Source organism: Micropterus salmoides, unplaced genomic scaffold (assembly GCF_014851395.1).
Source record: "Micropterus salmoides isolate LMB-PRFRI ecotype aquatic unplaced genomic scaffold, ASM1485139v1 Ms_hic_scaffold_7, whole genome shotgun sequence".
NCBI lineage: Eukaryota > Metazoa > Chordata > Actinopteri > Centrarchiformes > Centrarchidae > Micropterus > Micropterus salmoides.
Window position 1 is genome coordinate 6,086,613 of NW_024044459.1, and position 27,319 is coordinate 6,113,931.

The window sequence follows — 27,319 nt, forward strand, 5'->3', positions numbered from 1 at the left end:
TTAAAATATTCGTATTATGGTAATAGTATGCTCAGTTATATTTTTGGCTTATTCCAATTAATAAAAAAGTACACTTTGCAGCTAATAATCAATATACTTCATTATAACTTTGCTATGCTACTTTGTATATTACATACTCTTGCACAACACAGTACTGCAAATGTAACAGGCTACCAGTATACTGAAGGCTAAATTACGTGTGGGACAACCCAATGCTGAATGCACTTTCCAGGTGAATTTGTTTTTTGCTTTATTATATTTCAAATACATTTACATTTTCAATAGTTGCAAAACATTGCAAATATACTGACAAAGAACTGTACGATCCGTAAATATAAATTTGTTTACAAACATTGTCCCTTGAACAATTTTCACAATTCAACTTTTCACACACTTAAGAATTATGTAACATAATTGTTTCATAGTAGACTTCCTAGAAATATATTATGATATTCTAGTGAGACAAACTGACCACATTTCTCATTCATAAGAACACAGTGGAACACTGTACAGTGAAAAACCAATGTTCATTGCACCACTGCCCCACGACCCACTATACAGAAACATACTATTTATTATTCCTTTTCTTGGCTGAACTGCTCATTATTACACTTGCATCTCGCACATCAGAGGCACTTGTCTGTGGAAACTCCTGAAGAACAGCATCTGCAGAATAGGCAAGAGATAAGGTCAATAGTTTGTTCCATTAGACTGCCTGGGAAATGCTGTATTGAACCTATACTATTTTTGAAAGATTAGCAATGAGGAATTGTGTCAGTATTGTATGCCAATATTTCTACCAGTACATTGTGAACATATATTTAACAATTACTGGTGGTTTGTACTGCTCCTATAAAAAAAATCATAGAAGTTTATACTACATGTAACTCAAGGTTATGGCATGTACTTTGGCAATGTCCAACTGTGTTTTTGGCGGCCCATCTTTCCCGACTTCCCAGTCACTGTGCAAGGACCTCCTCTGTAAACACCAGGACAGCCAGCTCCTGGGCATACTGTACATGGTCATGCGAGATCGGTTCAGCCACAGGAAAGCCCTCTATGAAACTGTTACTGCGCAGCCAGCCAAAGGGTGCTGTATGAGAGAGAGGGAGGGAGGGAGAGAGCGAGAGAGATTTTCAAATTATTATTATTTAGATCGTTTGATATTTTAGTAATTGTTTTGTTTTTACATTTGATACTGATTTCTATTTTTTTTTTTTATCAATTAATTATTTAAAAAAAAGTTTGGTCTGTTAATATATATACACACGTTATCGTTTTATTTATTTATTTTATTTTAATTTTTATATTTCTTTTTTTTTTAAACACAAACACACATACGCTTTGATTACTTCACGCTTTAATTAATTGTTTAATGAAATGTATGGGGTTGATTATTCTTATGTTGTATGTATGATGCTTTGGCAATATTGTCAATTATCAATTGAATAAATTAATACCATATATAGTTAGGAGGTCTCTACCTACCCATGAGGTGTGAAGGCTCCCACTGACAGAAAGATCATTCACATGACTGATGTGTGACACATGTAACATATTAAATACCATCACTTTATTAGACCCATTTTACCATGGACACCGGAAGATCCTGTTAAAAACAAAAGATAAATGCTAATAAACTTTACTTCAACCGAGTTGTTGACCTGTTACCCTAAAAGGTAATAGAGCAATAAAGCAGATAAATAATTTGTGTCTGAGAATGTAGAGAGTACAGAACAAGCAGCTAAGAAAAAAGTATGACTTACAATATCAGGAAGTTAAGGTGTCATCAGAACTGGTGTGATGATCGGGACGGCATGTCTGGGGTAACAAAACAGCCTTCTTTGCGTGCTTTGCCTGCACAAAAACATTTATAATGTGAAAAAATAGCTAACAATATCCAAATTGTACTAGACACAACAATATTTAACTAAATTTGCGGCTAACACTTTTGGGGTTTTTTTAGTAGGATTTTTCATGCAGGACCTTTAATGCATTTTTACATTGCTGGTAAAGGATCTGAATACTCATTCCACCACTGTCTGCATAATACATATCTGCCTTCGAAGAAAGCAGCTGGAAGTTTAGCTAGCTAACTTTGCATGAATATTTGAGCTAGCATGACAAGTAACATGTAGGCTAACGTTCCTTTTTCAAATATCCACTCACTACCACAGCTTTTTTTTGCCTTCACCTTGTGTGCACCTGTACTTGTGAAAAGTGTGCTTTTAGTGTATTTTTTAGAGATGGTTATGTGTGAGATGTATTTTAAAATTATACTTATTAAACATTACATTGCACAAGTAGCTATTTGTGTACTTAACTGAAAAAAATATAAATGGGTTTTCAGTGCATTTTTGCAGTAATAAAAAAAAAGTAATGCACTGAAATACAAGCATGAATAAAGTAACTTAAGTAAATACACTCAAATGTAATCTAAAATATACTAAAACTTCAGCATATTAAAATGGTTATTTTTAAATAAGCTTTCACTGCATTGATACAGAGATAATTTTGAGCATACATTTTTTTTATAAACAAAATGTACACATATACAAAAAGTTTTTTAAAACAAAGTTGAAATAGTATGTTTTTATATAATGTATTTCTTGAAAGTGCACTAGAGTACAATTATTTTTAAGTGTGTTGAAAGTTTGTATACTTTTTATATAATTACAGACTTACTTTTTAAAAATTTTGAATATGTTTGAAATACAATAAAGTATATATTTTTTTCTACCTATGTATGGACACAGGAAGAAGGGGTGCGGCAACCCCTTCAGCACCCCTAAAACCAGACATTAAAAAACCTCTTTATAATAAAGAAATAGAGCGAGAGATAGAGGGAGCATGACTAACGAAAGAAGTGTCAACATGATATATAAAACGTTCTCATAAAGCCTAATATTAGTCTACAGATCTGTGGTGGTTTATCAGTGAGGGGTATGGATTACACTGCAGACTGAAGTGTCTGTTAACAGTGACACAGTGAGTGATGCTTGTCTCCTCTGTGAAACGTCTGGATTCTCACTGCGCTGCATTATTAGAAACTATGATGGACTGGTCGTGGGTCACATCTTTCTCTCATCCAGGCGCTGTCTCTCCCTCTTCATCTCCAGGCATTTTAATGCATTAGCTCCTGTTATTGACTGTATTGCTGTGGCTGCTTTGACATAAAGTATCTTAGTGTTCAGGTTTGCTGTCTGCTGTAGTGTAAAATGTACAAAAGTTTTTGTAATTTTTACTAATATTTGATAAGTTATCCTGGCCATTGAAATGAATACAGAAAACATGAATATTGCGCACCATTTAGTAAGACATCATTATATAGACTGACCTCTCAGCACCCCCAACTGTGACTGTCCATGTGTGGGGAAGACTGCTCTTAGAAAAAAAACATTATAGAATTACCATTAAGAATTACTACAGAAATACCACAAAAAATAATAATATTACTATACAGTATTACTATAGTAATTATATGTGTTTTTGGAGCACACAATAGAAAATTACTATATTAATACTACTGAGTTGGCTGTGATGATCTTATAGTGAAGTATTACTAAAGTGGTTATTGCTATATAGAGTTTTCTATAGTATAACCATGGTTGTTCAGGAAATTTCTATATAGTTATGTGTACTATACTGTATTACTTAAGTGTTTTCAATGTGTTTTTTTGGACACCCTATAGAAATATACCAATATTTATTTTTGATTATTTGAGTAAGATTTGTGGTACAAAATGTCCGTTACTGGTTATTACCACTATAACCCCTACAGGTGTATGGGTGTGTTTAGTGTACAATTATTTGTACATAGGGGCATCCTAGTGGCCCAGAGGTTAAGGCACTAACCATCGTTCAAGTCCAACTGGGAACCGTTCCCCATCTTTCTCTCCCCTCATTTCCTGTCATCTCTCCACTGTGTGCTATAATAAAGCAGTAAAATGCCCAATGATGTTTCCCAGTGATGAAATACTGAAATAACTGACAGCCATTTTAAAGCTATCATCATTATGACCTATTACAACAAAGATGCTGCTGTCATATTCTGTCACATTATGCCCATGTGACTGTCTGGTGTTGTTGTAGTCACCTTAGAGTCATTCAGCCCCTTTCATGACAACAGTTGGTGGTGAGAAAGTGCCAGCAGCCATGAAGGGATGCTCAGTTTCAGTCACACTAGTGATGGCAGCTTTTGGAAGCCAAGGAGAAACTAGTGTTTCTTTAACTGTGAAAAATGGATTGGGCTCATTAATGTTTTTCCTGAAAATCTGAACAATTTGTTTCAGTACCTGACGACAGGAGCAAAATGGCTCAGTCAATTGCAGCAGCCTGGGTATATGCTGATTGGGTAGGATTATACAGTCAGCAGTGGTGAAGTAAACAACTTGTTATAATCATCATAACCATCCTCATTTGCATCACGTGAGACTAACTTTTCCGTTAGCTGTGATTGGATCTACAGTCCTGCTCACCATTATTGGCTCCAATGATGTTTAAGTACATAATGTAGAACATCTTCAGAAAAAAAAATAATCTAGTGAAACAATTCTGTTCTATAGAGAACTTGTGTACAAAACAGCAAATGATAAACAACAATTTAAAACAATAAACAATGGGAGGAAAAAATAGAAAAACTTGCTTGCTGTGTCACTGGTATTGGCACCCTTTGCTGTAAATCCGTATGGAAACACATTGTTACTCACTCACCTGTGGTAAATCACAAATTAGAATCACCTGTGATAGATTTTCTGTGCCCATGTGACATGAATTAGCCAGTGAACGATGACTTCCACGTTTTAAAAAGCCATCTGTTATCCTCTGTTCCTTTGTCACAATGGTGAAGACAAAGGAGTTGTCTGAGGACATCAGAACTGCGATAATTAGCAAACAAAAGAGCTCCAAAGGGTATGAGGCCATCTCCAAAGAGCTTGATATCCCTGTTTCAACAGTGCGTAATGTTATTAAGAAGTTTGCCAAGTATGGTACTGTGAAGAACCTCCCTGGTCGTGGGGGGGAAGAGAAAAATTGATGAGAGAAGTCTGCGAAGGTTGGTGCGAATGGTGGACAAAACATGTCAAACATCCAAAGAACTGAAGTCCAACCTGGAACAGTCTGGGGTCATGGTTTCAACAAGTACCATACGCTGCACACTAAACCAAACAGGGCTTTGTGGGTGAAGGCCAAGGAAGACACCATTGCTGAGGAAAAGACATAAAAAGGAACGACTAATCTTTGTTAAAGAGTACCTGGACAAACCACAATCCTTCTGGGAAAATATTCTGTGGACAGATGAAACAAAAATAGAGCTTTTTGGCAATGCACACCAACAGTTTGTTAAGACGGCACAATGAAGCCTACAAGGAAAAGAACACCCTACCAACAGTTAAGAATAATGGAGGATCCATAATGCTGTGGGGCTGCTTTGCTGCATCTAGTACCGGAGGCCTTGACCGTATCATAGGAATCATGAAATCAGAGAATTATCAAGAGATTTTGTGAAAGGTGTGAGTGAAATGTCCTACCCAGTGTAAGAAAACTTGGTTTGAGTCAAAGATCACGGGTCCTCCAGCAAGACAAAGACCCAAAGCTAAAAATGGACTGTTTTAAAATCGTCAGCAGTGAGTCCTGATCTCAATCCCATTGAAAATCTTTGGTATGAGCCGAAATCTGCCATTGGGGAAAAGAAACCTGCAAACGTTCAAGAGCTTGAACAATTTGCAAATAAAGAGTGGGAGAAAATACCATCTTTGAAGTGCAAGAAGGGTATAGATACAAGAAACGTTTGGAGGCTGTCATCACTGCCAACGGGTGTGCAACCAAATATTAAAGAAGGGTGCCATTATTGCTGTTTTTTTCCGTTTCTTCTTTGAAATTACAATATGTAAGTTGAAAAAAAAATTGTCTTTATTAAATTACGTTGGACCTCCAATTAAAAGATCCTGATGATAAATTTTGGTACATTTCTATTTATTTCTGAAGATATTGTAGAGGTTATGCAAAAACTGAAGGGGTGCCAATAATGGTGAGCAGGACTGTATAAAACCCGTTAAAGAATCAGAAATACTTAATTAAAGGGATCAGGATCCCTAGGATCAAGTTTTCAGTGGCCTCTAGGGTGAGGTTTCAGACCATTATGTTTCCAAGTGTGTGGTCCTACGCATGCTCAAAAGTAACGAATGAGCCAAAACCAAGACCTACACAACGGAGACAACTTCACATAAAATGCCGGAAATTCAGGTAAACTCCCACTGGAACATTACAGTCAGCTTGACATTGAACTAATCCATGCGGTTCTGAGGCCGGTCGGATGTGCTGCCAAATTCTCTGAAACGCCTTTGGAGATGGCTTATGGTAGAGAAATGAACATTCCTGGGCAACAGCTCTGGTGGACATTCCTGCAGTAAGCATGCCAATTGACAACAGATTTTGACAGATTTGTGAACAATATTTGAGAGAAATAGGCCTTTTGTGTACAAAGAGAAAGTCTTAGATCTTTGAGTTCAGCTCATGATGAATGAGGGCAAAAGCAAAAGTCTTGCGTTTATAATTGTGTTCAGTGTACATTTGTTTCAGTTCTTTTATTTGAGATAAGTTATTATGTCAAATTTATGTAACTTATCAGTAAATTAATTTCTAAATGCTTCTTAATCATTCAATTTAAATCTCATCACTGCTCACTCTTAATCATGCTTAATCCTTCAGCTTAAAACTCCTCATCAGACTGCTCACTTTCTACAATCACGCTCTTTGCACACTCCAGGAAATCTGGTTTTGACAGAGTCCTGGTGCCACAGCATCACAGCTTTTGTGGGATCAGCATTTTTTATACAATCTCTGGATCGTATTCCTTGATCTCTGGGGAGGACAGCTGGACCATAAGAAGATCTGACAGTGTATCAGACACTACACTGGACCACCAACATTTTTTTTAATGTTCCGCTTCATCCTCCTTTCCATCTGCATTTGTTTGGTTACTACACCTGGTAAATGTCGCCACATTTAGCTAAATGCTAAAAATACTCCAAGCACAGCTTTTGTAGCTTCAAACACAAGCAGCTTTAACACTGCCTTATTTCCTGGGAGTATTACGCCGATATGCTGGCTCGCTCTGCTGTGTGAAAGGTACGGAGCTGGAGAGGGGGTGTCCGATTGGATCCGCCTCTGCTGAGAATGTTAGAAACAGAGACGGAATGATGTCTGTGTGATAAACCACAGCTGGCATGCCTGGTTCCGGTAAAGCGGACTGCTTTGTGAAAACACAGGGATTATGCCGCAGAATGAATGTCCAGTATGAATGAGCGAATGTGGGATATTGGTGGATACTCTTTCTGCAGCTACACTCTCTCCTCTTTCCCTCCAGACTCCTGTCCCACAACACCCCCCCTTACAAATCAAACACAAGTAACATGAAACAAACACAAACAACAACCAATGAACCCCCCTAATCCGTGTGTTACACAATTTTAGATCTCTTAGTATAGTGGGGACCAATTTAAGTGCAACACACAACAAACACGAACACCAGGCAGCTGTTAGTAACCGTCAAATACATATGTACAATATCATACCTTCCAACTTTTAGCATTTGGCACTTTGCACCCTGCACAATGGGTTTCAGCACATCAACACAAAATCTGACCCAATTTCTTCACATAGGAAACAGCATGAAGGTTGTTAAAGGCAACCAAGATAGCAGGCGAATGGTTTATTTTTATGTGAGGTTACAAACCTTGAAAGTGATTAATTTTATTAAACAAACTACACATAGGAGCTTTAGCTATAGTAACATTTTATTCTTCATTTCTACTTTCTTCCTGTCCACCATTCTACTGTTTGTTGCTTAAAACCAAAATTGGACCGTTTTTGGAATTTGGTTTTCTGTTTTCATTTTGAAACAAATAACAAATACACAATGTGACTTCCATTTTTGGTTTCAGATGAAATTACAAATTAACTGAAATACACAGACCTCTTTGTTCTTCTATTCAAAAAAGAATAATCATAAAAGGGTTTTGGATTCAGATGTGTCTTATTTTAAATTTTAAATTGCAAATAAAATACAAATTATCCAGTGATACCCAGACCCTCTTGGGTCATGCCCACACATAAAATATTATGTGTTTGGATGATTTCAATTACATAATTAAGTCCTGGATTGCCATACTGATGCAGCCTGTCAAAACCTAGTCTTGCAGGAAATAGGATGAAGAATTGATTTGACCTGAATGTAATTTGGTTTTACTCATGCTGACCTTCTAACATCTGACAGATAGAAAAAATATACTGTCAGTGTCATGTTGATTCAGTGAGGAGAGGATCGAAATCTTGTTTGCCAAAATGAAAGAGGAGAGGAAGGGTCGACAAATACATTGCATGATTTAATGCAGCGTTTGAGACCGCTCGGTACTGTGATTTTTCCCAGTTGAAACTTCTGACTTCCGACCTCAAAATGTTCCAGGTACATGGTGGTGCATGACACCGAAAGTGAACAAAACAAAAGGCTGACCGAGACAAAGTGTACACACAGTTGCACCCTCAGCAGTGTTTTAGGTGTTACTTCAAAGGATGGTAGTTTAACTGCAACAACTGACATAAATAGCCCATACTGTACGTTACTAGTTAACTTTGTACCCCTCATGCTACATCAGTTGGTAACCCTCAAGTCAGTCAATGTTGTAGATTACACTTCCTAATGTTTTGGCATTTTTAACAATAACTTTTATGCAGAGAAGATGACTTTGAGATTCTTTACTGAAGCCAGCTACCTAATAGGCCTAACATATTTCTACATCAATGCAGAACAGGTTTAACTATATGATCGAATATGTATTATTTTAATTTAAATACATGCAAATATACTTTTTATTGCCTTTTAGTTTAACAACAACAATTCAATCAACAACCAACAAAGGGGAGTCAGACTTGGTGTTGGCTGTGGTCTGTACATTTAAGATAGCTTGGCTCTAGGGTTGGTAGTTGGCCTTTTGGTCTCTCACCAAGACATGAAAGTGAAGTGAAATACAGAACCAGCTGTACTTTGTGTTTAGTGCTAATTAGAAACAACACTGATATGCTAACAAGTTACCTTAAGATGAACATTGGAAACATTATATCTGCTAAACATCAGCATGTTATCATTATCACTGTGTGAAGGTTAGCATGCAAATGTTAGCATTTAGTGCAAAGTGCCACTGCACTGTAAAAATGAAAAGGCTCTGAAAACTCAAAATTTCAAGGCAACCAACAACTTTGAGTTTTGAGACCAACACAGTAGTTGTGCCAACTAATTATGTTTTGTTCAGATAACTTATCTTTAATTTGTAGAAAAACTTAATTTTGAGTTATATGTACTATATATTCCCATCAAGAAAGTCATGCCAACTAAATATCTTTTATTCAGATCATTTATATTTCAAAGTAACTGCACTGAGGGCGGCACCCACCATCCAAAGACATGCAGACTAGGTTAATTGGTGACCCTAAAGTGTCCTTGAGTGTGAGTGGTTGTGAGTGGCCCTGCGATAGACTGGCGACCTGTCCTGGGTGTACCCCGCCTTTCGCCCAGTGTAAGCTGGGATTGGCTCCAGCCCCCCGTGACCCTGTACGCAGGATAAGTGGTTGACGATGGATGGATTGAAAGTAACTGCACTAGATTTGAGTTTTAAGTCAACTCGAATTCCTAAGTTTTGAAAAAAAAAAAACATCAAAAGTTGTACCAACTAATTATTTTTGTAAAGATAACAAACAAAGCCACTTCAATTTCCATGTTTATTTTCAACAAACATTAAATAAACACATGACTGTATCATTAAAGTTGGAATCATGCGAGTCCAGCGTAAGCTTTTAGAACAGTGTACATGTACATCTGACAACCAATTTTAACATTCATCACCATCAAAAAGAGATGCTATTTTATGTTCCAGAGTCTCAGCTTCTACATACTCTTCCCCACCATTGTTACTTGAACCACTTTGTGCATCTACCTCAAAAAAAGGTTGGTGTCTTCTTACAGTCCTGCAATGTGATCTGGTAAGGTGTGATTTTAATGCGACACAGGGCCAGTGAGCTCTTCTTCCGTGTCATAGTCTACGGCTCAATAGATCTTGTTGACTTGAACTGAAAAACTGCAGAACCAACACTTCATAGGATAACTGCAAGGGCAATGTGAAATAAAAAGCAAATTAGTTATTTACTTTTAATGGATCTATAAAACAAAATATTTGTACACACTATCAGTGTACTGTGCACGACCACCCTGCCTTCTATTCAGGCTGTGTATAGGGCTGGGCGATATGGCCAAAAATGTTATAACGATAAAAACATTTCATGTCATTTGATAATTATCAAAATATATGTTAAATCATTATTTCTTTCAAGTTTAAAGGCAGATTTTTGCTCCTGAAAGAAAATTTGAAGAAACCAGATGGTTAATTATGTGGTTAAACTTTTCTTTATGGTCAGAATGTGACATTCAAACACTTGATGCCAAACAGTGGATTACTTCACAAGTCTGAGTTAGAACATTTGAAACTATTATCTTTTTCAACAAATATGATTAGTTAATCTTTTTTCAGGCCTCTTTTTTCAGCAAAAATTGGGTGCTAATTTGTTTGTGATTCAAATGAATTAAAGCAAATATTTATTGAAGATATATTGAACATTTATTATATTGTTATTGAGGGAAATTATATAGTGATAATTAGCATTATTGTTTTATTGCCCAGCCCTATAGATGGTATATACTGTATTTCCTTAAATTGTGATTGAAATTTAAACTCAAAACAAACACACACCTTATCTTCTCTATTGAGTAGCACGTTCGCATGCACTGTATTTACCATCTCTCACACTTACTGGCTACTGGCTCTACTGGCTAATTCAATAAATCTTTTGTGTACATCAACTTACAGTCTGCTAGCTGTCTGCTCTGTGTGTGTCATGAAAAAAAAATATTAAAAATGATTTAAATGGTAATTTTGGAGGCTGTAATTAGTAGTGCTAACTATTCTGGGATAGAGATTTCATGTGTTTCCCTTTCCTGATCCCCCATTTGCAGTGTAGCTAAGGTTAGCTACAGCAAAGTCAGTGTTGGTAATGACCGGAATACAACCAGAAAGCGGTAGTTTGTCACCATTATGCTCGCTCACAGGGTGTTCAGCGGATATAACCAGCATATTCCATATAGACAAGGAATTTATCAAACCCAGTAAGTTTATGTTTAACATGCTAACATTAGCTGACTACTTAGTTAGCTGGCAAGCTAAAGTGTAGAATCAAGCACACAATTAAATAAACAATTAAACATGTGACTACTGCAAAGCGAGACTTTCAGTACTATATTCAAACAAAATACTCACCTTTTTGACTTCAGGTTCTCTTGAAGAAACAGAGAGGAAGAGGGAGGGGGATGGAAGGAGAGAGAGAGGGGAGGGAGGCAGCCTATACAATATACACACAGACGTACAGACAGTAAAGGTAATAAAAAAAGTTAGTTTAAGAAACTATTGTATTGTATTTTGTTCAGTTTACTTAAAACTCTAATCAAGATGAGCAATTTCAAGTTCTCATTTTTACAGTGTGTGCCAAAGTACAGATTCACACATGGCTGTAAGAACAGTTAAAACTGAACCGCTTTCGTCACCAGAGACATGATGCATGCAAAACCCTCTAAATGCATTAAAAGATATGCTCAGAAAGTATTCAGTTCATACAAATGCATACATTTACAAACAAAGCTAGACTAAAAAAAAAGACAAAATCTCTGAGTAAGAGATTTCAGTCCATTGTGTAAATAGAGGACTAAATCTGTGAATCAATGTGTCATGGTGCACAGGTGGCATAAACGTACAGGTTATTGTGACTGACCTGGTAATTTCATGGCTATTGGTCTGCAGCACGACTGGGATGCAGCAGGAGATAGGCTGAAATGAGGAGGAATATCTTAATAGTTTATGCTAGAGGCTGGTGTCATTCACCTCTTTTGCTTCTCATTCCAAGCAGTTTGGTCTCCACCACAGAGCTCTGACAGTTGTGCAGGAGAGGACAGTCCAGAGTGGATCGAAGCTTTCCCCAAGAGATAAGCAACATCCTTCTGCTGGAGGAACAGAATTCCCATGATTGGACACCTTCTATAATTTGATTATTTTTGGAGGCATTTTTGGTTAGTATGTTGCTGGGGTCACTGAGGAACTGGGTAGGACACAATTCACTGCAGACATCTGCAGAAAATACAGGAGAAGGGGAACATCTTCCAGAAACTTCTTAATATCTATAGAAACCACAATCATAACCCCCCCACATAGCGTATAAGCCTACTGACATTTCACACAGTAACATGCAATGCTTGAAAATGATATGATATTGTCTTGATGTCCTGTGCACAACAAGAAGAAGACCAGACGCTATTATTAATCAAAAGGTTCTGCAGTCACCCTTGGGACAATGAATTCACAGAATGTTTTTAGGAAAATCAAGTCTTAAGAGTTGTCATGGTGTTTGTGAAGGGGTACTTTTGACTTAACACTGAAAATAATTATATGAAATTTCATAGCCATTTGGCCAAGATTTGTCAATATCTTTCTCTGGATCAACTGTTGGGCAGACAGATATATATGGCTTTTTGATCCCTTATTTAATCCCAGTATCACATCTAAAAATTGCTACTGTATCTTTTTTTTTTTAAGTGAGCCTTAGTCAAAATGGCAACCCATCATACAAGAGACACATGATGTTCTGGGTACTTGCCATCAACACAGAACAAGCCTGCATCAAGGTAATAGCCTGCAGTGCAATAAATATGACAGCGGTGAAGAGCTGTGAAGAGAGAGGCAGAAAATACTTGAGTGTCAAAGATGTGAATTGTATGATTTTCGGTGCTATGTGAATTGGACTTAGTAAATTATGGCATCAGTACTCGGGAAAAAAAGCCCTCTGTCTGTTCCTTTTCCAATACCTGTCCAATTGAGACATGATGTCTGATTCTCTGTGTGTGAATTTGCAGTGACGTTCTACCACGTCATGATATTTATTAGTTGTATAAATGTTATCTATATAGCCTGGTAATGGTTGACTGATATTGCTATCCATTGAGCCATGCTATAGCATGGCTAAAAATGCAATACATTTGACTGCATATCAAGTTGACTCTGCTTGGAATTATGGAGTCTGTTCACATCTGGAAGGCACAGGTCGTTTAGAGAAACTTACTTTTTGATTCAATACAGCCATATAGGGTTGAAGCCCATGGACATGCAAGTCTTTTGAGAATCTTACTGAGTGAGTGATTGCCTTGCTCGAGACTGTAGCCCTGCAGGGAACTCTTCCCTCAAAAAGAAAAAAAGAACCACATACAAAAATCAACATTTTGTTGGAACGATTTTTAAATGTAATCTGCAGGCTTTGGAGCATTCAATTCAAGTTCAGCCCTTATAGCTCAAGATTGCTAATGGCAAGCTTGGCAGTAATGGCAGTAATGGCAGTAATAGACAAATAATAATAACAATTATAATTTTTTTGTATAGCACTTTTCATGCTAGGAGCGCAAAGTGCTTTCTAAGACGATCACAAATTTAAGATGAAAAACACAAGAACAGCACAATATAAGCACACAATTAAAATTATTTAATTTTAAATTATAAAACATTTTACAAAAAATCATCCAATAGAAGGAAGTACAAACAACTATTATAATAAATAAAGTGGAAAAACAGAGCTGTATTATGTAAACAAGTCAGAAAATTTGTCTTAAGACAGGATTTAAAAGCAGACACTGCAGCTTAAATGTTCCACCGCTGAGGTGCCATTACAACAAACGCTTGATCTTAACCTGGACACTTGAACAGTTAACAGGCCTGAACTAGCAGATCTGAGAGGCCTTTTTTAGCAGCAGGGAGTTAAGAGTTCATTGATGTTTGCTGGTGCCTAACTGTGTAAGGCCTTGGAATTCATGAGACTTTTTTTTAGTGGATTCTAAAAGGAATTGGTACCCAGTACAGCAACGCTAACACTGGGGTGAAGTGAGAAGGTCTGGCTGGCTGCAGAGTTCTGCACAATTTGGAGTTGAGCTACATCTCAGGGCACAGAGACAGATAAAGAAGGCGTTACAATAAAGCAGGCATGAGGAAACAAAAGCATGAATACTTTTCTCTGTATTGCTAAAACATAACATTGCTCCGATTTTGGAAATATTTCTGAGTTTGGTAGAAACATTTTGTACCATTTGTTGTGTGTTTTGCTCAAAGATTAGCTCACTGTGGAAGATAATACCCAGGTTCTTAGCAGTGCCCTTAATGTTAAGCGGACTGAGGAGTGGCTTGACTTGATTACAGAGGTGCTCAGGGCTGTTGATAAGCACTTCTGTTTTGTCAGAGTTTAACTGTAAAATGTTTTGTGACATCCAGTCCCTCACTTCAGCTGTGCAGTTCTGTAGTGTGGCCAGCTTGTTGCATTCATGCGTGTCGTCTGCATAACAGTGAAATGAGATGTTACTGTGAAGAATAATATGACCCAATGGCAGCACATATAGAAAGATCAGAATTGGTCCACTTGAATTGATGCTTGAGGTATGCCACATGTTGTCTGTGCAGTTGGAGAGATAAATGAATCAACTGAGACATAAAATGTTCTATTTGACAGATAGCAGGACAACCACTCCAGGGCCATTCCAGAAATATCACCCAATCTTTAAGTGTATTAATTACTGTAGCGTCATCAATGGTGTCAAATGCAGCATGAAGGTCAAGCAGCACTCGTGCAGGGCAATGTCCAGAGTCTGCCTCCATTAATAAATAATTTGTCACCCACAGAAGAGCTGTTTCAGTCCTATGTAGCTTCTAAAAAGCTTTTGTTTTCAAGTGCCAGTGCCAGTTTTTCTAAAACCAGTTTCTCAAGACTAGGCCCTTTTAGCGGTGGCAAATTCAGGCTATTTTCAAATAATCTGGAACACATCCAGAACAAAGGGAGCTGTTTGGAGCAGACTATGGCTTGTTTCCCCAATTACTTCTGTGAACTATTTAGCAGGAATGACATCCAGATGACTGTATGAGGGTTTCATGTGGGACACAGTTTTTTGTTGTTGTTGCTGTTGTTGTAACAGTCAGTAGCATATGAAGCAGGGCTAGAAGTGGGAGGTTTGACAAGACAATTAATAGTTGCAAATAAAAATCTGAAATTGTGATGGTTGGTGGTTTGTGACTTGGATTTTTCTTGGCCTCCATTTGCGTCCCTTACTCCTGCATGCCAATTTTTTTTTTTTGTTTTTTTTAGGGGTAGGAATGACATAATTGATCCATGGGAAAGAATTGACAATTCTTTTTTTTTGGTTGTAAGTGCGGAGACCAGTGTCCAGCCTGTAGTCAATTTCAATAGCTGGGTTTAAATCAGTAGAGGGCAGTTGCCATGTATATTTATAACACACTATGTAGAATTCAAATCCTGTGCACTAAATTGCCAGATTTGTACCTGATACTAAATACCCATATACACTGGTTTTTAGCTGTACAAAGTGGTTTGGGGGTTTAGTTACTCTTTAAGTAAAGTGGCGCTACAGTGTACAGTGTCCTGTAAACTGTAGTGTACTCCACTGTGTATTGTAAATGATAACATACTCACAATGAAGATGCTAACATGCTCATGTTAAGCAGGCATAATGTTAATCATCTTAGTTTAGCATGTAAGCATGCTAACATTTGCAAATTCGCAAACACAAAGTAGAGCTGAGGTTGATGGGGATGTCATTAGTTTTGCAGGTGTTGTTATAAACCAAAGCACAGAACAAATTGAAATTTTGATCTGATGCTGCTCGATGAAAAGTCAGAGTATCACAGACGATCACATTTCATCCTGACATTAACCTCTTGCTGGCACTAGAGGAAAACTCAGGGAAACAACAAAGTCACCAGAATTCCTTCCCTGGAACTAGGAGTAATCAACACTTAGTCAGAGTCAGGTGCACCAGCTCACTGTAAAAATTCAAGCCAGCTAGATTATCCTATACCTCAAACCAGACACTTAGGAATGGGTGGTTATCATTGTGGCTTTTGCAGACATTTTGCAGATGTAGTTTCTCCCCACACCAGTTTGGCTCCACCCACTAAAACATTTGTTCAACATCATTTGCATGCCAAAACACTTTTGAGTCTGCCAAAGCTATTATCTGCAGCACACCTGTCCTTGCGGCTCTGGACTTTGCACATCCCTTCAAGCTAGTGGTAGATGCTGGTGCCAGTGGTCCCAGCGTTGTGTTAGTAAGCATCAAGTGAAGTACAGCACCACTGAAAAAGAAGCCCTCTCCCTGCTGCTTGTGCTGCAACACTTTGAAGTTTATGTTGGTTCAAGTTCGTTGCCCCTTGCAAAGTACACAGATCACAACCCTCTTGTTTTTTTGGCACAGATGCAATACACAAACTATCTAGCTTTCTTTTCTGTGGTTTATGCGAGAGTGTGTGCTTTGTGAGTGTCAGTATATAGACGTGTCTCTTTCTGACTGGCTGGTTTCATGGGTTTGGCCTGGGCCTTGACCTGAGTGACTCCAGCTGAGTGGTTCATTCCCAACATCATGGTTTTCAAAAGTTTACAGCAGCACCTTGGTTCTGTCCCCAGTGTCCTAACCCTTTTGTAGTTGCTTTGTGTGTTAGATCTTTGAGATGTTGTTAGGCCTAAAGCCCTAGGTAGTTAGTTGGAAGTATCTGTGTTTTGTAAACAGAATAATCCACATTGTGTAAATGCACTGAAGCTGCAGCAGTGAGATTTCCCCCTTTCTCCTCCTGTTTTACTTTCTCCCAGGGAGTCATGTGTAGTAAATGTCTTTTTGTTTGTCTGTTAGTTAGGTTAGTCAGCATGTTTAGAGGAGATACACACTTCTGTCTGTTTTGACATTGGTTCAGCCTAAATTATATTTCTTCAGTTTACTGTCATAATTTTACTTATTGTAGTAATACATTATTTCACTTAATGGAAATTCAATGTCCAGACCTTGGTTTGGAGACTAGGGAGGGAACAACCCTTTAACATTTATGTTTCGCCCCCATCCAGATGGATGGGGGCGAAACAGGTGCCAGAGTAAAATGTCAGATGGCCAAAGATATTAGGATTTATCCTCTGGGGAAGAGGAATGTCTGTACAAAAGTTCATTGCAAGCCATCCATTGTTACAGATATACAGATATATCAGTCTGGACCAGTACCAGCAGACACACAACCAACCGACAGACTGATATTGCTATCCATTGAGCCATGCTATAGCATGGCTAAAAATGCAATACATTTGACTGCATATCAAGTTGACATTTGTTTTTGACTAACAGTAATTTCAAATCTGAATATATCAAATTGTATTTATATTAAATTTTATGATTATGATTATTATGATTATTATTAGTAGTAGTAGCAGTAGTATATCAAGCAGCAGCAAAACATGCCACAAAGATGCTCTACTCAACAATCACATAGTGAAGGGGAGTGAGTTAAGGTTTCAACATTTTACTCTCCAGTCTGTTAGTGCTGTCAAGAGTCCAATAGCAAGCCTAGAACTAGCCCCCTTAATAAGCTCATTCCTCCTCTCACAGTGCTCTTCGGGGTTGACCCCTGCAAAGGCAGACATGAAAAATGGCGCCAGAAACAAGTCTCTGGTAAAACATATAAAGCTTGGTATTGTAAACATTTATAACAGTGCCGACTCCTGAGGGCAATGACTGGGGCCGATTATAAATTTAGAGTTGTGGTTCAGTCCTTCTTACTGTGCACAGTGTAGGCTCATTTTCTGTATCCTTGTCATTAAATGTTGTAAAGGCACATTATCAGTAAAAATAATCTTCATTGCAAAAATAATAGTCATTGTATTATATTAGTAAGCTTACTTACAATATTTTTTATGAGTCAGGTCATTGTTATTGATTTATTGCATCACAGGATATGAGACAGTACAGGACTTTTACTGTGAGCATTCTGAAGCATGTTACATTACTGCAATTGTTCTTGTTCACATCCTTTGAAGCAGCTGATCTCCAGTCCAGACGGTGAGTCCACAAGAGGGGGCAGTGAGTGGGAACAAGGACATTCAAACAGTTTGGAATGATTTACACTCCACATTCAGTAGTATTTGAAGATTACATCTATTCCAGATGAATGACATCACTGCTACTACCACTACTAAAATAATTTTATTACAACCTCTATATAATTATAACATTTATTAATATTATCTGTTTTTTTATTATTTCTTGTGTTCCTGTCTGAATTCGTTCATTCATTCTCCTGCTTGTGTTCTGTTTGTTATTCCCTGCAAAGAAATTATGAGCAAATTCAATCAGATCAAAGGTATTTAGGCATGGTAATCCTGTTGGCTTCCCCATGCGGTCTGAATCGGATGGAATGAATAACTTACCTGGGCTCATCCATAAACATAATTGCAGAGATTGCCTATTGGACCAGCTGCTCGCTCCATAAGATGGTGTGCAGAAAGAGAGCACAGAGCCGCTGAGGGAGAGAGGACGGAGCAGAGAGCTCAGATATGTGTGTGAGCAGTTAGAGGAAAGACTTGTTCTGGCGCTGCAAAGCGCGTAAGAGGCGCGTTTTCGTTTTTACGCACAGTGCAGTGAGACAGATTAATAGATAGATTGTTCTAAAATGTCCTAGTAGAATACGGTATTCCTGAACTTATTATTGTCAAGACAGCGGAGTCTTTCAGTGAACATTCCTCAGACTACACTTCCTACAGAGCGTGCGGGGGGGAAGCATTTCTGAAACTTCTGATTGTTCACTTTGCATTTGGCACCGGGATCTTGAACTTGGTTGTGTGATGAAACAGGTCAATAGCCAGTGGTTTTAGTGTTACTTTCTTAAACAGCAACATGGATCCTTTATTTAATACCACCGACGTGCCAAATTGGACCACCGGATCGAACGACACCAATAACGGCACAGTGTACTGGAACCAGTTTGTGCAGCCAATCTGGAGAATTGTCCTCTGGTCCATTGCGTATAGTTCTATAGTTATCGTGTCCGTGGTAGGAAATCTCACAGTGATCTGGATCATTATGGCTCACAAACGCATGAGGACCGTCACCAACTATTTTCTGCTGAACCTGGCGTTCGCTGAAGCCTCCATGTCCGCCTTCAACACGGTGATCAACTTCACCTACGCCGTGCACAATGAGTGGTACTTCGGACTGGTCTACTGCCGCTTCCACAACTTCTTTCCGATCGCGGCTGTCTTTGCCAGCATCTATTCTATGACTGCCATCGCTCTGGACAGGTAAGCTGCGGGTACATGAGAAATGGCAGAAGACTGGCCAGTCATCCTGTATTGAAAAATTCCATAAAACCTTCGGATCGTGTAGTCTAATCCATTAAATTCACCTTGCAATTAATCTGAAAGAATTTAAGAATCTCAAACTATTATTAATTAATGACTGATTATTTAAAATGGCAAACTAGATACATTTTATGACCATATTGGTGATGGATAAAAACAAAACTGATGTGATCATAGACTCGTTTTAGAATTGTCATTTGCCCACTTAATATTCATAGTTTAGGGGAAAAAAAATACTGACACCTAAGAAGATTTTGGTGTATCCTTAATTCGCTGTAGGTATTTGGGTTGAATATTTGAATGAAAAGGGTTTCCAAAAAATGTATTTGAAACCTCTATTTTAAAATGCATCCCTTTTACTTGCCTATTTATATATTCATGTTCATATTCATGAAACTTTCAGACAGTTCTAGACGAAAATCAGAAATCACAAACTGTCTCAAAGGGCTTTTTAATCTGTAGCTACAGCATACAACACCCTCTATCCTTAGACTCTCAGATAGGGTAAAACATCCAAAAAGCATTGATGCAACAAAACACTTAATTCACACACAGTGACCTATAAATCACCAATGGCAGGTAGCATTACAATGTATCACTATCTTTGAAATATCTTTGATTTATTGATTCCCATAACATTACAACAAAAAGAAGGGCACTCCTTTAAAGAGCTCTCTTCTCTTCATCATGGGACCCGTTCTTATTTTCACATGGAGGAAGTTCTTAATGGTTCATAGCCTTCTGGATCAAGTCCTATAAAAATAAAGCCTTTGCTAATAATTGTCCATACTGTATGCTATGTAAGGTTTGAAACTGTATACTGTAGTGACCCTGCTGAGAAAACATGGGGTTTGGGAGATGTATATCTTTATACAGAAGGCTTCTTTTCCTCTCAATAAACATTGTGTAGGAACCATATTCATCAATGGGACGGCTCCTTATGACAATATGGTTGAATGGAAATGGGATGCATGAAAAGCCCTGCGCTGTTGTGTGCATGTGAGTATGTGCGTATGGGTGTGTGTCATTGCATATTCACGACTTGCTGCTAGTGCATCTGTGTCTGTGTCTGTACGGTTGTATGAGTGCATGTGTGTATGTGTGTGTCTATGCACATTTGTACCGTACAATGTGTGTATGTGTGTGTGTATGTCTGTGCACATTTGTACCGTACAATGTGTGTATGTGTGTGTGTGTGTATGTCTATGCACATTTGTACCGTACAATGTGTGTATGTGTGTGTGTGTATGTCTATGCACATTTGTACCGTACAATGTGTGTATGTGTGTGTGTGTATGTCTATGCACATTTGTACCGTACAATGTGTGTTTGTGTTTGTGTGTTTGTGGGTGAGTGGGGGATATGTGGTGTACGGTGTCTTTTATACCACTCCATCTCAGATGATAATGGCCTGTAATTCCTTTGTATTCCTCCGACCTTTTCCAAAGTTAAACCTTTTAGCGCTAGAGGAAGTGAGAACGAAAAGGCAAATTAAAATGGCAACAGGCCACACACACCATGTGAACTCATTCTGCTAGTTGCTAGTTTTCCATTAAGGCAAATTTTACATTCAGGAGATTTAGAAATAGGGTTATTATCCCCTGACCCCTGTCCATGCAACACAAAAATGTTATTATAAACCCAGAAGAGAAGACTTAAATGACAGCATGTGGCTGTGTTAGGAAAAGGTGTTTCAGAATAGTGATAGTAGTGAAGGTGAGGAAGAGTTTCACCTACTGTGGCCCACCACTCTCAGCCATCTCTCACTGCTGTTTAGGCACCACTTAAATTTTAACTTCTAAATTTCCATTCACCTCTTCTTGTATGAGCTGAAGAGTTCCAATTAGTTGCTAGACATTAAATAATTTTTGGCAAATAGAGCAAATCTGCTGGAAATCCTCGGAGGGGATGACGTACTGTGTTGCAGCTGATAAGACATTTTGTTTCATCTCCATCCTTGCTGCATTCCTGTGGCGTTCTTGTAATGCACAACCCATAGATCATCCAGCGTTCTGGCTGCAATACTGACTGTTTTGAGGTAGTTGAGAAAAACTTCAGCTTTACAGATATATGTACCTGAACTGCATCCACGCTCATAAAGTGACAGTACTTGTTTAAAATTGCTGATATATGTATTGGGGAAAAGACGAAAATGAATGGAACAACAAAATCAAAAAGTTTGGCTTCAGTAATTAAGCTAATCATGTCTTTCAGTATCAGGGTGATTGTGGCTCACTGGCCTCAGGAGTCTGTTGCACCAGCTGTTTGTTTTATGTTCAAATTAGTATAGTTTTACAAAGTGTTTCCAAAGAGGAGATTCAAACATCACTAAATTAATGCTGTCAAATGTTAACGTCATCATGCTAACAAGCTTACAAGGACAATGCTGATGATTAGCCTGTAAGGTTTCATTTACCATATTCACCAACTTATGTTAGTGTGTTAGCAGGCTAAAATTCACTAATTAGCACTAAACCCAAGAGTCCAGAACAACACAACAGTTGTCAAGACATTTGGGTTTTCAAAGTATGTGGTGGGCCTTCCTAGGGGGGCTCCAAACAGTTTCATGGGAGGCTCAGTGAATGGAAGTGAAACAATATTACATTACTTATTGCATTAGTTATCAAAAGGAGATCACATAGAATAGCCTACATGTGTGAGAGTTCAGAGATACAGTAGTTTTTGGAAAATGTTTTCCCCCCTTCAGATTTAGAAACTAAGGGTCTGGCCTGCGGACAGCAATATTAGGCTATTTTGGCTCAAATGTTAAAAGTCTATGGGATCAAATAATATAATCATGATCCCACCCAGGAATTGAGCGTAATCTACCAAGTAAACTAACGATGTCATTATTTACCAATCCCAAATCATTTTTAAATAATGTGTGTTGAGAAATAAGTGTGTTTCAGAGTTAGTATCATTCATGTGGCTTAGAGTGATTAGGAATGTCTGATTACAGTCATCAATTGTAATGTAGTTAAGAACTCTTAGCGTTTTGTAATTTGAAGTATTTTGTTTTATTTAGTAATATATGTTTCATTGTTAAACCTCTATTTGATCAAGTGTGAGGTCAGATGTGTGAACTATATTTACTTTTCAATCAAAATAGGTCATATATCAGCAAGCTAATGTGGGTTTTTCATTAATTAATTAGCTTAATTACATAGCTTAATTAGCTATGTAACAGTTACACCTGGCAGGTTAGTGTGTAAATATTTAGTAGCAACTAATCTCCATGTTATGTGGTGCCTAAGTACAACTTGACTGACCTCTTAGGTGAACCACTCTCCTGTGGTCCACAGACATGACTCAAGTGAAATGAAGGCTCTATATTGCGCTTACAAGATGTCTGAATGTAGCTGTCTAGAATGTATTGGTCCTGCGATAGATTGAAGTAGAGTAATTATATGGACATCGTGTAGGCTATCAGAAAACAATCTCATCTGTGCTGTTGCGGCAAAGTTTGATAATAGCAACGTTTCGATCCTACTTGGGTTTTCGTCATGTCAGAAGCCTGTCAGTGCCTGCAACAGACTTGTCAGCTCTTCAGTATATTTCTCCTTTTGCCTAAGGCTTCCAGAGATAGGCTCCAGCTCCTGGGGATTAGAGAGTATAGAGAATAAATTGATGGAATTTGTTTAATAGTTACAATCTATCAATGTGCTCAGTGCAGTGTGGAGGGTGTAACTGAATTAATTATTGTCTCATTTAGCATGTCTAATTTCTACTTAATTTAGTTCTGGTCTTATGTGTGGCTGCCGCTGATAGCTGTTCTTGGCCCATGTATAAATCACTCGTTAACACTTTACCTCATGTTCAGTTTTTACTGTCTGAACTGACAGTGAAATTACAGACACTGATAATTCAGAATGACCTGGTGGGGAGGTACACATGTGCAAATTTCACCTGCCCATTTGAGTAAAGCTACTCTTGATTGGACAGAATGTGTGAGACATCTGTGTGAGACATATTATATATTGCATATACTTAGCATATGCTCATTTGCATATGCTAAGTATATGCAGTACAGGCAAATTAGCATCATGTTATCTAACCTAATAACAGCAATGTTTGGACCAGTTAAAGGTTGACAACACTGCTGATCAGTATATCCAGAAGCCCCATTCCCATTTCTACCTTAACCTGTAAATGCGCTGGCAACTCTCCATACTGTCATTATGGGGACCAGGAGCTGGAACTAAATATCCTCCAGTTCAATTTGGTCCTGCAGTTTGCCAATTGAAGACCTTGTAAGGTTTTCATTAGTGAAATCTGAAGTGTGACAAGGCAGCAACAATCCTTGATAAGACACAGCAAGATTGTGATGCATGTGTGACCATCAAGGAGACCCAGACTCTTCTATTACACTGCAGATAAAGTGATCCCTAAATGAAAATCACATAGTAAGCCAGCCACATAATACTTTTAAAAGACCCATCAGATTCTAGCTCCTCTTTGAAGATATTTCTGTTTTGCTTACATGTCCCCAGCATTAGTAGCACCTGTTATTTAATTTCAAAGGTGCTTTGGTGGAGATAAAATGTATAAATTGCAGCAGTTTTGACAGCACAATAAAAGGGAAGGTTACTGTACAGCATACAACTACTGACACTTGTAGGATTTTAGAACGGTATGTTTTCAGCAAAAAAGACAACACCACTAATACACACTGACATTATCACAGCTACAGAAAGCAGCACCACACAGAGCCTGGCAGCCTGATATGGGAAGTCTAAAGTGCTAAATATGACAGCAGGGGGAATAAATTCAGACAGATGGAAAATGTCATGATTGATGAGCTCATACTGTACGGTCCGATCATTAAGCCACGGCCTGAGTGCTCATACTGTACGTGTATAAAACCGTAGAATTTTCTGACTATTGACAATAAAGCTTTGTTTGAAAGCTCCGAAGCAGTTATGAGCGGGTAGTCTGTTTGCTTGCAAAGGCAATAATGCTAACAAGGCAGAAATGCACTGCCTAAACCATCTATCCCATCCCATGTTCTCTCTCACACACACACACACACACACACAAGTAGCACCAACAAACTAGCTAACTAGATAAATCGGAACAATAAATATGACCAGGCTACTGAAAAACAGTTCATCCACAGTTATAGCCTCTTTTTTTGTTTTTCTATGCAAATCATAGCACACGTACACTTGTGCAACTAGATCACAACGACTCCCTGCCTCCATATTTGTTTATGTTTGAAGTCACGTTCGATCACGCGTGTTTCTGTGAAATCCCAAGGTGCCAGAATCGAAAGCCATAAATCATTTAGTATAAACGCCAAGTGTTTGAGTGTGTTGTCCAACTGAAGATAAGGTAAATTGTAAAATCCTCTAGCATGCACCAGGTATTAAGTATCTAGCTAGCTAGCTACTGTATCTATGCTAAAATGCAAATGGAGAAATGCATTCTCTTGCTCCGCCTCGCCTGAAATGCATACTGGGAAATACCATAGTGTATTATACATGTGCTTTTTGCACACTGTGGTGTCCTCTGACCTTTGAGCTACTACATGCTGCCCCTAACACAGCTGAGTAGCTACCAGTGTTGGGCAAGTTACTCAGAAATTGTAATATATTACTAGTTACTTATTACTCCTTAAAAAGGTAATAGTATTATTTCACTTATTACTGAGTGATAAAAGTAACTAGTTATGTTACTCATTACGTTACTATATTACTTTACCGGCTTTATTCTAATTTGGACAGGTTTGTGCAGCGGTGTTCATGAGTGAGTGAGCGAGAGGAGATGCTGCATGAATATATGCTCCTCAATACAGCTGCTCAATCAAATATGATTTTAAATATGCTTAGTAAAAAAACTGAAAATGTGGTGGTCAGCGTTGATAATCATCCCATACATTGATTTATTTGTCGGCCACCACAAATAAATCAAACACTTTCACTACCTCCCCCCTTCACCACCAAACAGAGCAGTCTCTCCCGACTTTATTAACTAATATCATATTCATAACAGCAGCAAGGTGTTTTTTACGCCACTGCTTCAATAAAGCTTCAGCAGAACCTTCAATAAATTAAATGTAGAGTTGTTCATGGTTGAAAGCTTTTTGCTGGTCGCACAGACTTTACAATAGACGACAACGTTTTTTGCCTCTTAGACTGTGACACAATAATGGCAGGAGCTACTTACAGCTGTGGAAAGAACTCCTCTCTCCCTCATTCTCTTTTCTCCTTTTCTTCCTTTAGTTTTTGGTTATCAGCGGACATGAACAACATATGATCCGGTGCCGCTCAGCTGCCGCACAGTCGCGCATCCACGTCAAGGATGGGGTGTTGAGTAACAAAGCGTTACTTGGATTAGTTAGTTATTAGTATATTACTGTTTTAGAAAAATAATTAGTTAGTTACTGAGTAACGCATTACTGCCCAACACTGGTAGCTACCACAGTAACATATTAAAGAGAGATTGAGACTGCACCAGGCCAGCTGATGTTTCCAAATTCCGGACCATTTAAATTCTCCTACTATGGCCCAAGCACACAGCAAGCTTGTCCCATTCAGACCAGGTCACAGCAGTAGATGACTTACAGCACAGCATTTGAAAGACAGATGATGGTGGCCTCCTCCCCAGCTCTGTCACCTCCTCTCTCCAATTCCTACCTTCTCCTCCCCCTCCTCCATCTGTTGTCTCCAGAGAGATCATCATTTGGAAGTTATTCTGGCCTCTGCCACCCTTCTCTTACTGTGATTCATGTGCTGCGCATGAAAAGTGGGAAGAATATCTTTTCGCACTGCAAAAGGAGTATGTGACACGTCTAGAGATAGATTTACCTCAACTCTCACTGATGTACAAATCATTCCATGAAGATTTCTAGTGTGAGTGAAATATGCCTTTGTAGGTTTTAGAGGTTTTCTCATTTAACCCTGACTGAAGCCTTTCCCAAGGCACATTTATTTTATTAAATAATTTATGGAAAAAATAACCCCAATGATGTCATCAGCTTGATCTTTGGCTGGGGTTCGAGACAGGGCATGTAGGAGGTAGGTGGGCTTTAATGTGAGAATATTTATTTCCAACATGGTCCGAAGATGTTAGAAGACAGACACAAAACATAAAAAGACTAAAAGTCTGCAGCAATTGCTAGAAGCTCTGTAAGACTCTAGCCACACACTAGAGGATAATTGGGTCTATTTTAGGTCTGATTCGCCCCTCCTGACAATCGCGGGGGCATTCCTGAGCGAGGCTGGTTGGAACCGATAATCTGCCCAAATGATCTTATTGTGTGAGGAGTTTATAGACAAAATCTTAAGGTCGGCGACTGGATCTGAGGCACCCCAATTTTAAATTGTAAATATCAAATATTGTTTGATCTTCTTACTAATCCTCTATTTTTTTGTTTTTCATGGTGCGAATCAACTCCTCCCAGTTGATGCAACACTGGCATACACCCTGACAGTAATCAAGTGGACCCGATTGTCACAGTTTGTGAGATTGTGGTACCATAACTTGCAATACAGAAATTCAGTACCAGTTTGGGACTGTCAGTGATTCAGGATTCTTCTCACAGAATCTATGATCTGCACTTTATCAGAGGTGCTATTAAAGTCCAGGAGTTTATAACGGAATTAAAATTACTTTATCGTTGTTGTGAATAGGTGCCACATGCACATTTAAAGAGGTTACTTCCTGAACAAAAGACACAACAGAGAAGGGAAGACAAAATCGTGTTGACCCAGCAGGGATGATAGCAAATGAGAAAAGTTGATTTACAGGAAAATACATATATTAAAGCAATTCAGAATGCCTGGAGAGCCTTACTGCATTAAAGCATCTATTTTTAGATTCTGAATTATCACCTGCCACCTGAATTTTGTGTTTCCCTTTTTATATATAATGCCATTTCCACCATAAATTGATACAGAAAAGGCAGAAAATGGTACAGAAGAGTAAAATTAAGTATTTAATGTTCAAAAATTTCAAGGGATGACCCCCAGACCACCCACTTGATATTACCCCTCCAGTGTTC

At 38.3% G+C, this 27,319-nt stretch overlaps 1 protein-coding gene and 2 long non-coding RNA genes across 3 annotated transcripts in view; 1 reads left to right on the forward strand and 2 right to left on the reverse strand.

Moving 5' to 3' along the window:
- Positions 1-266: 266 nt before the first annotated feature.
- On the reverse strand, positions 267-1,852 carry LOC119892371. Its single transcript, XR_005442544.1, has 3 exons — positions 1,767-1,852; positions 908-1,093; positions 267-666 (listed from the first exon to the last, which is right to left on the reverse strand). It is a non-coding gene; the product is annotated as an uncharacterized LOC119892371 (long non-coding RNA).
- Positions 1,853-9,760: 7,908 nt separating this feature from the next.
- On the reverse strand, positions 9,761-11,439 carry LOC119891661. Its single transcript, XR_005442480.1, has 2 exons — positions 11,364-11,439; positions 9,761-10,157 (listed from the first exon to the last, which is right to left on the reverse strand). It is a non-coding gene; the product is annotated as an uncharacterized LOC119891661 (long non-coding RNA).
- A 6,910-nt stretch (positions 11,440-18,349) lies between these two features.
- The window catches only part of tacr1a (tachykinin receptor 1a), a 68,309-nt gene continuing 59,339 nt past the window's right edge, over positions 18,350-27,319 (forward strand). Inside the window, exon 1 of the mRNA XM_038703452.1 lies at positions 18,350-19,257. Coding sequence (XP_038559380.1) covers positions 18,854-19,257 — 404 coding nt within the window. The 5' untranslated portion in view covers positions 18,350-18,853. The remainder of the gene's footprint in view (positions 19,258-27,319) is intronic.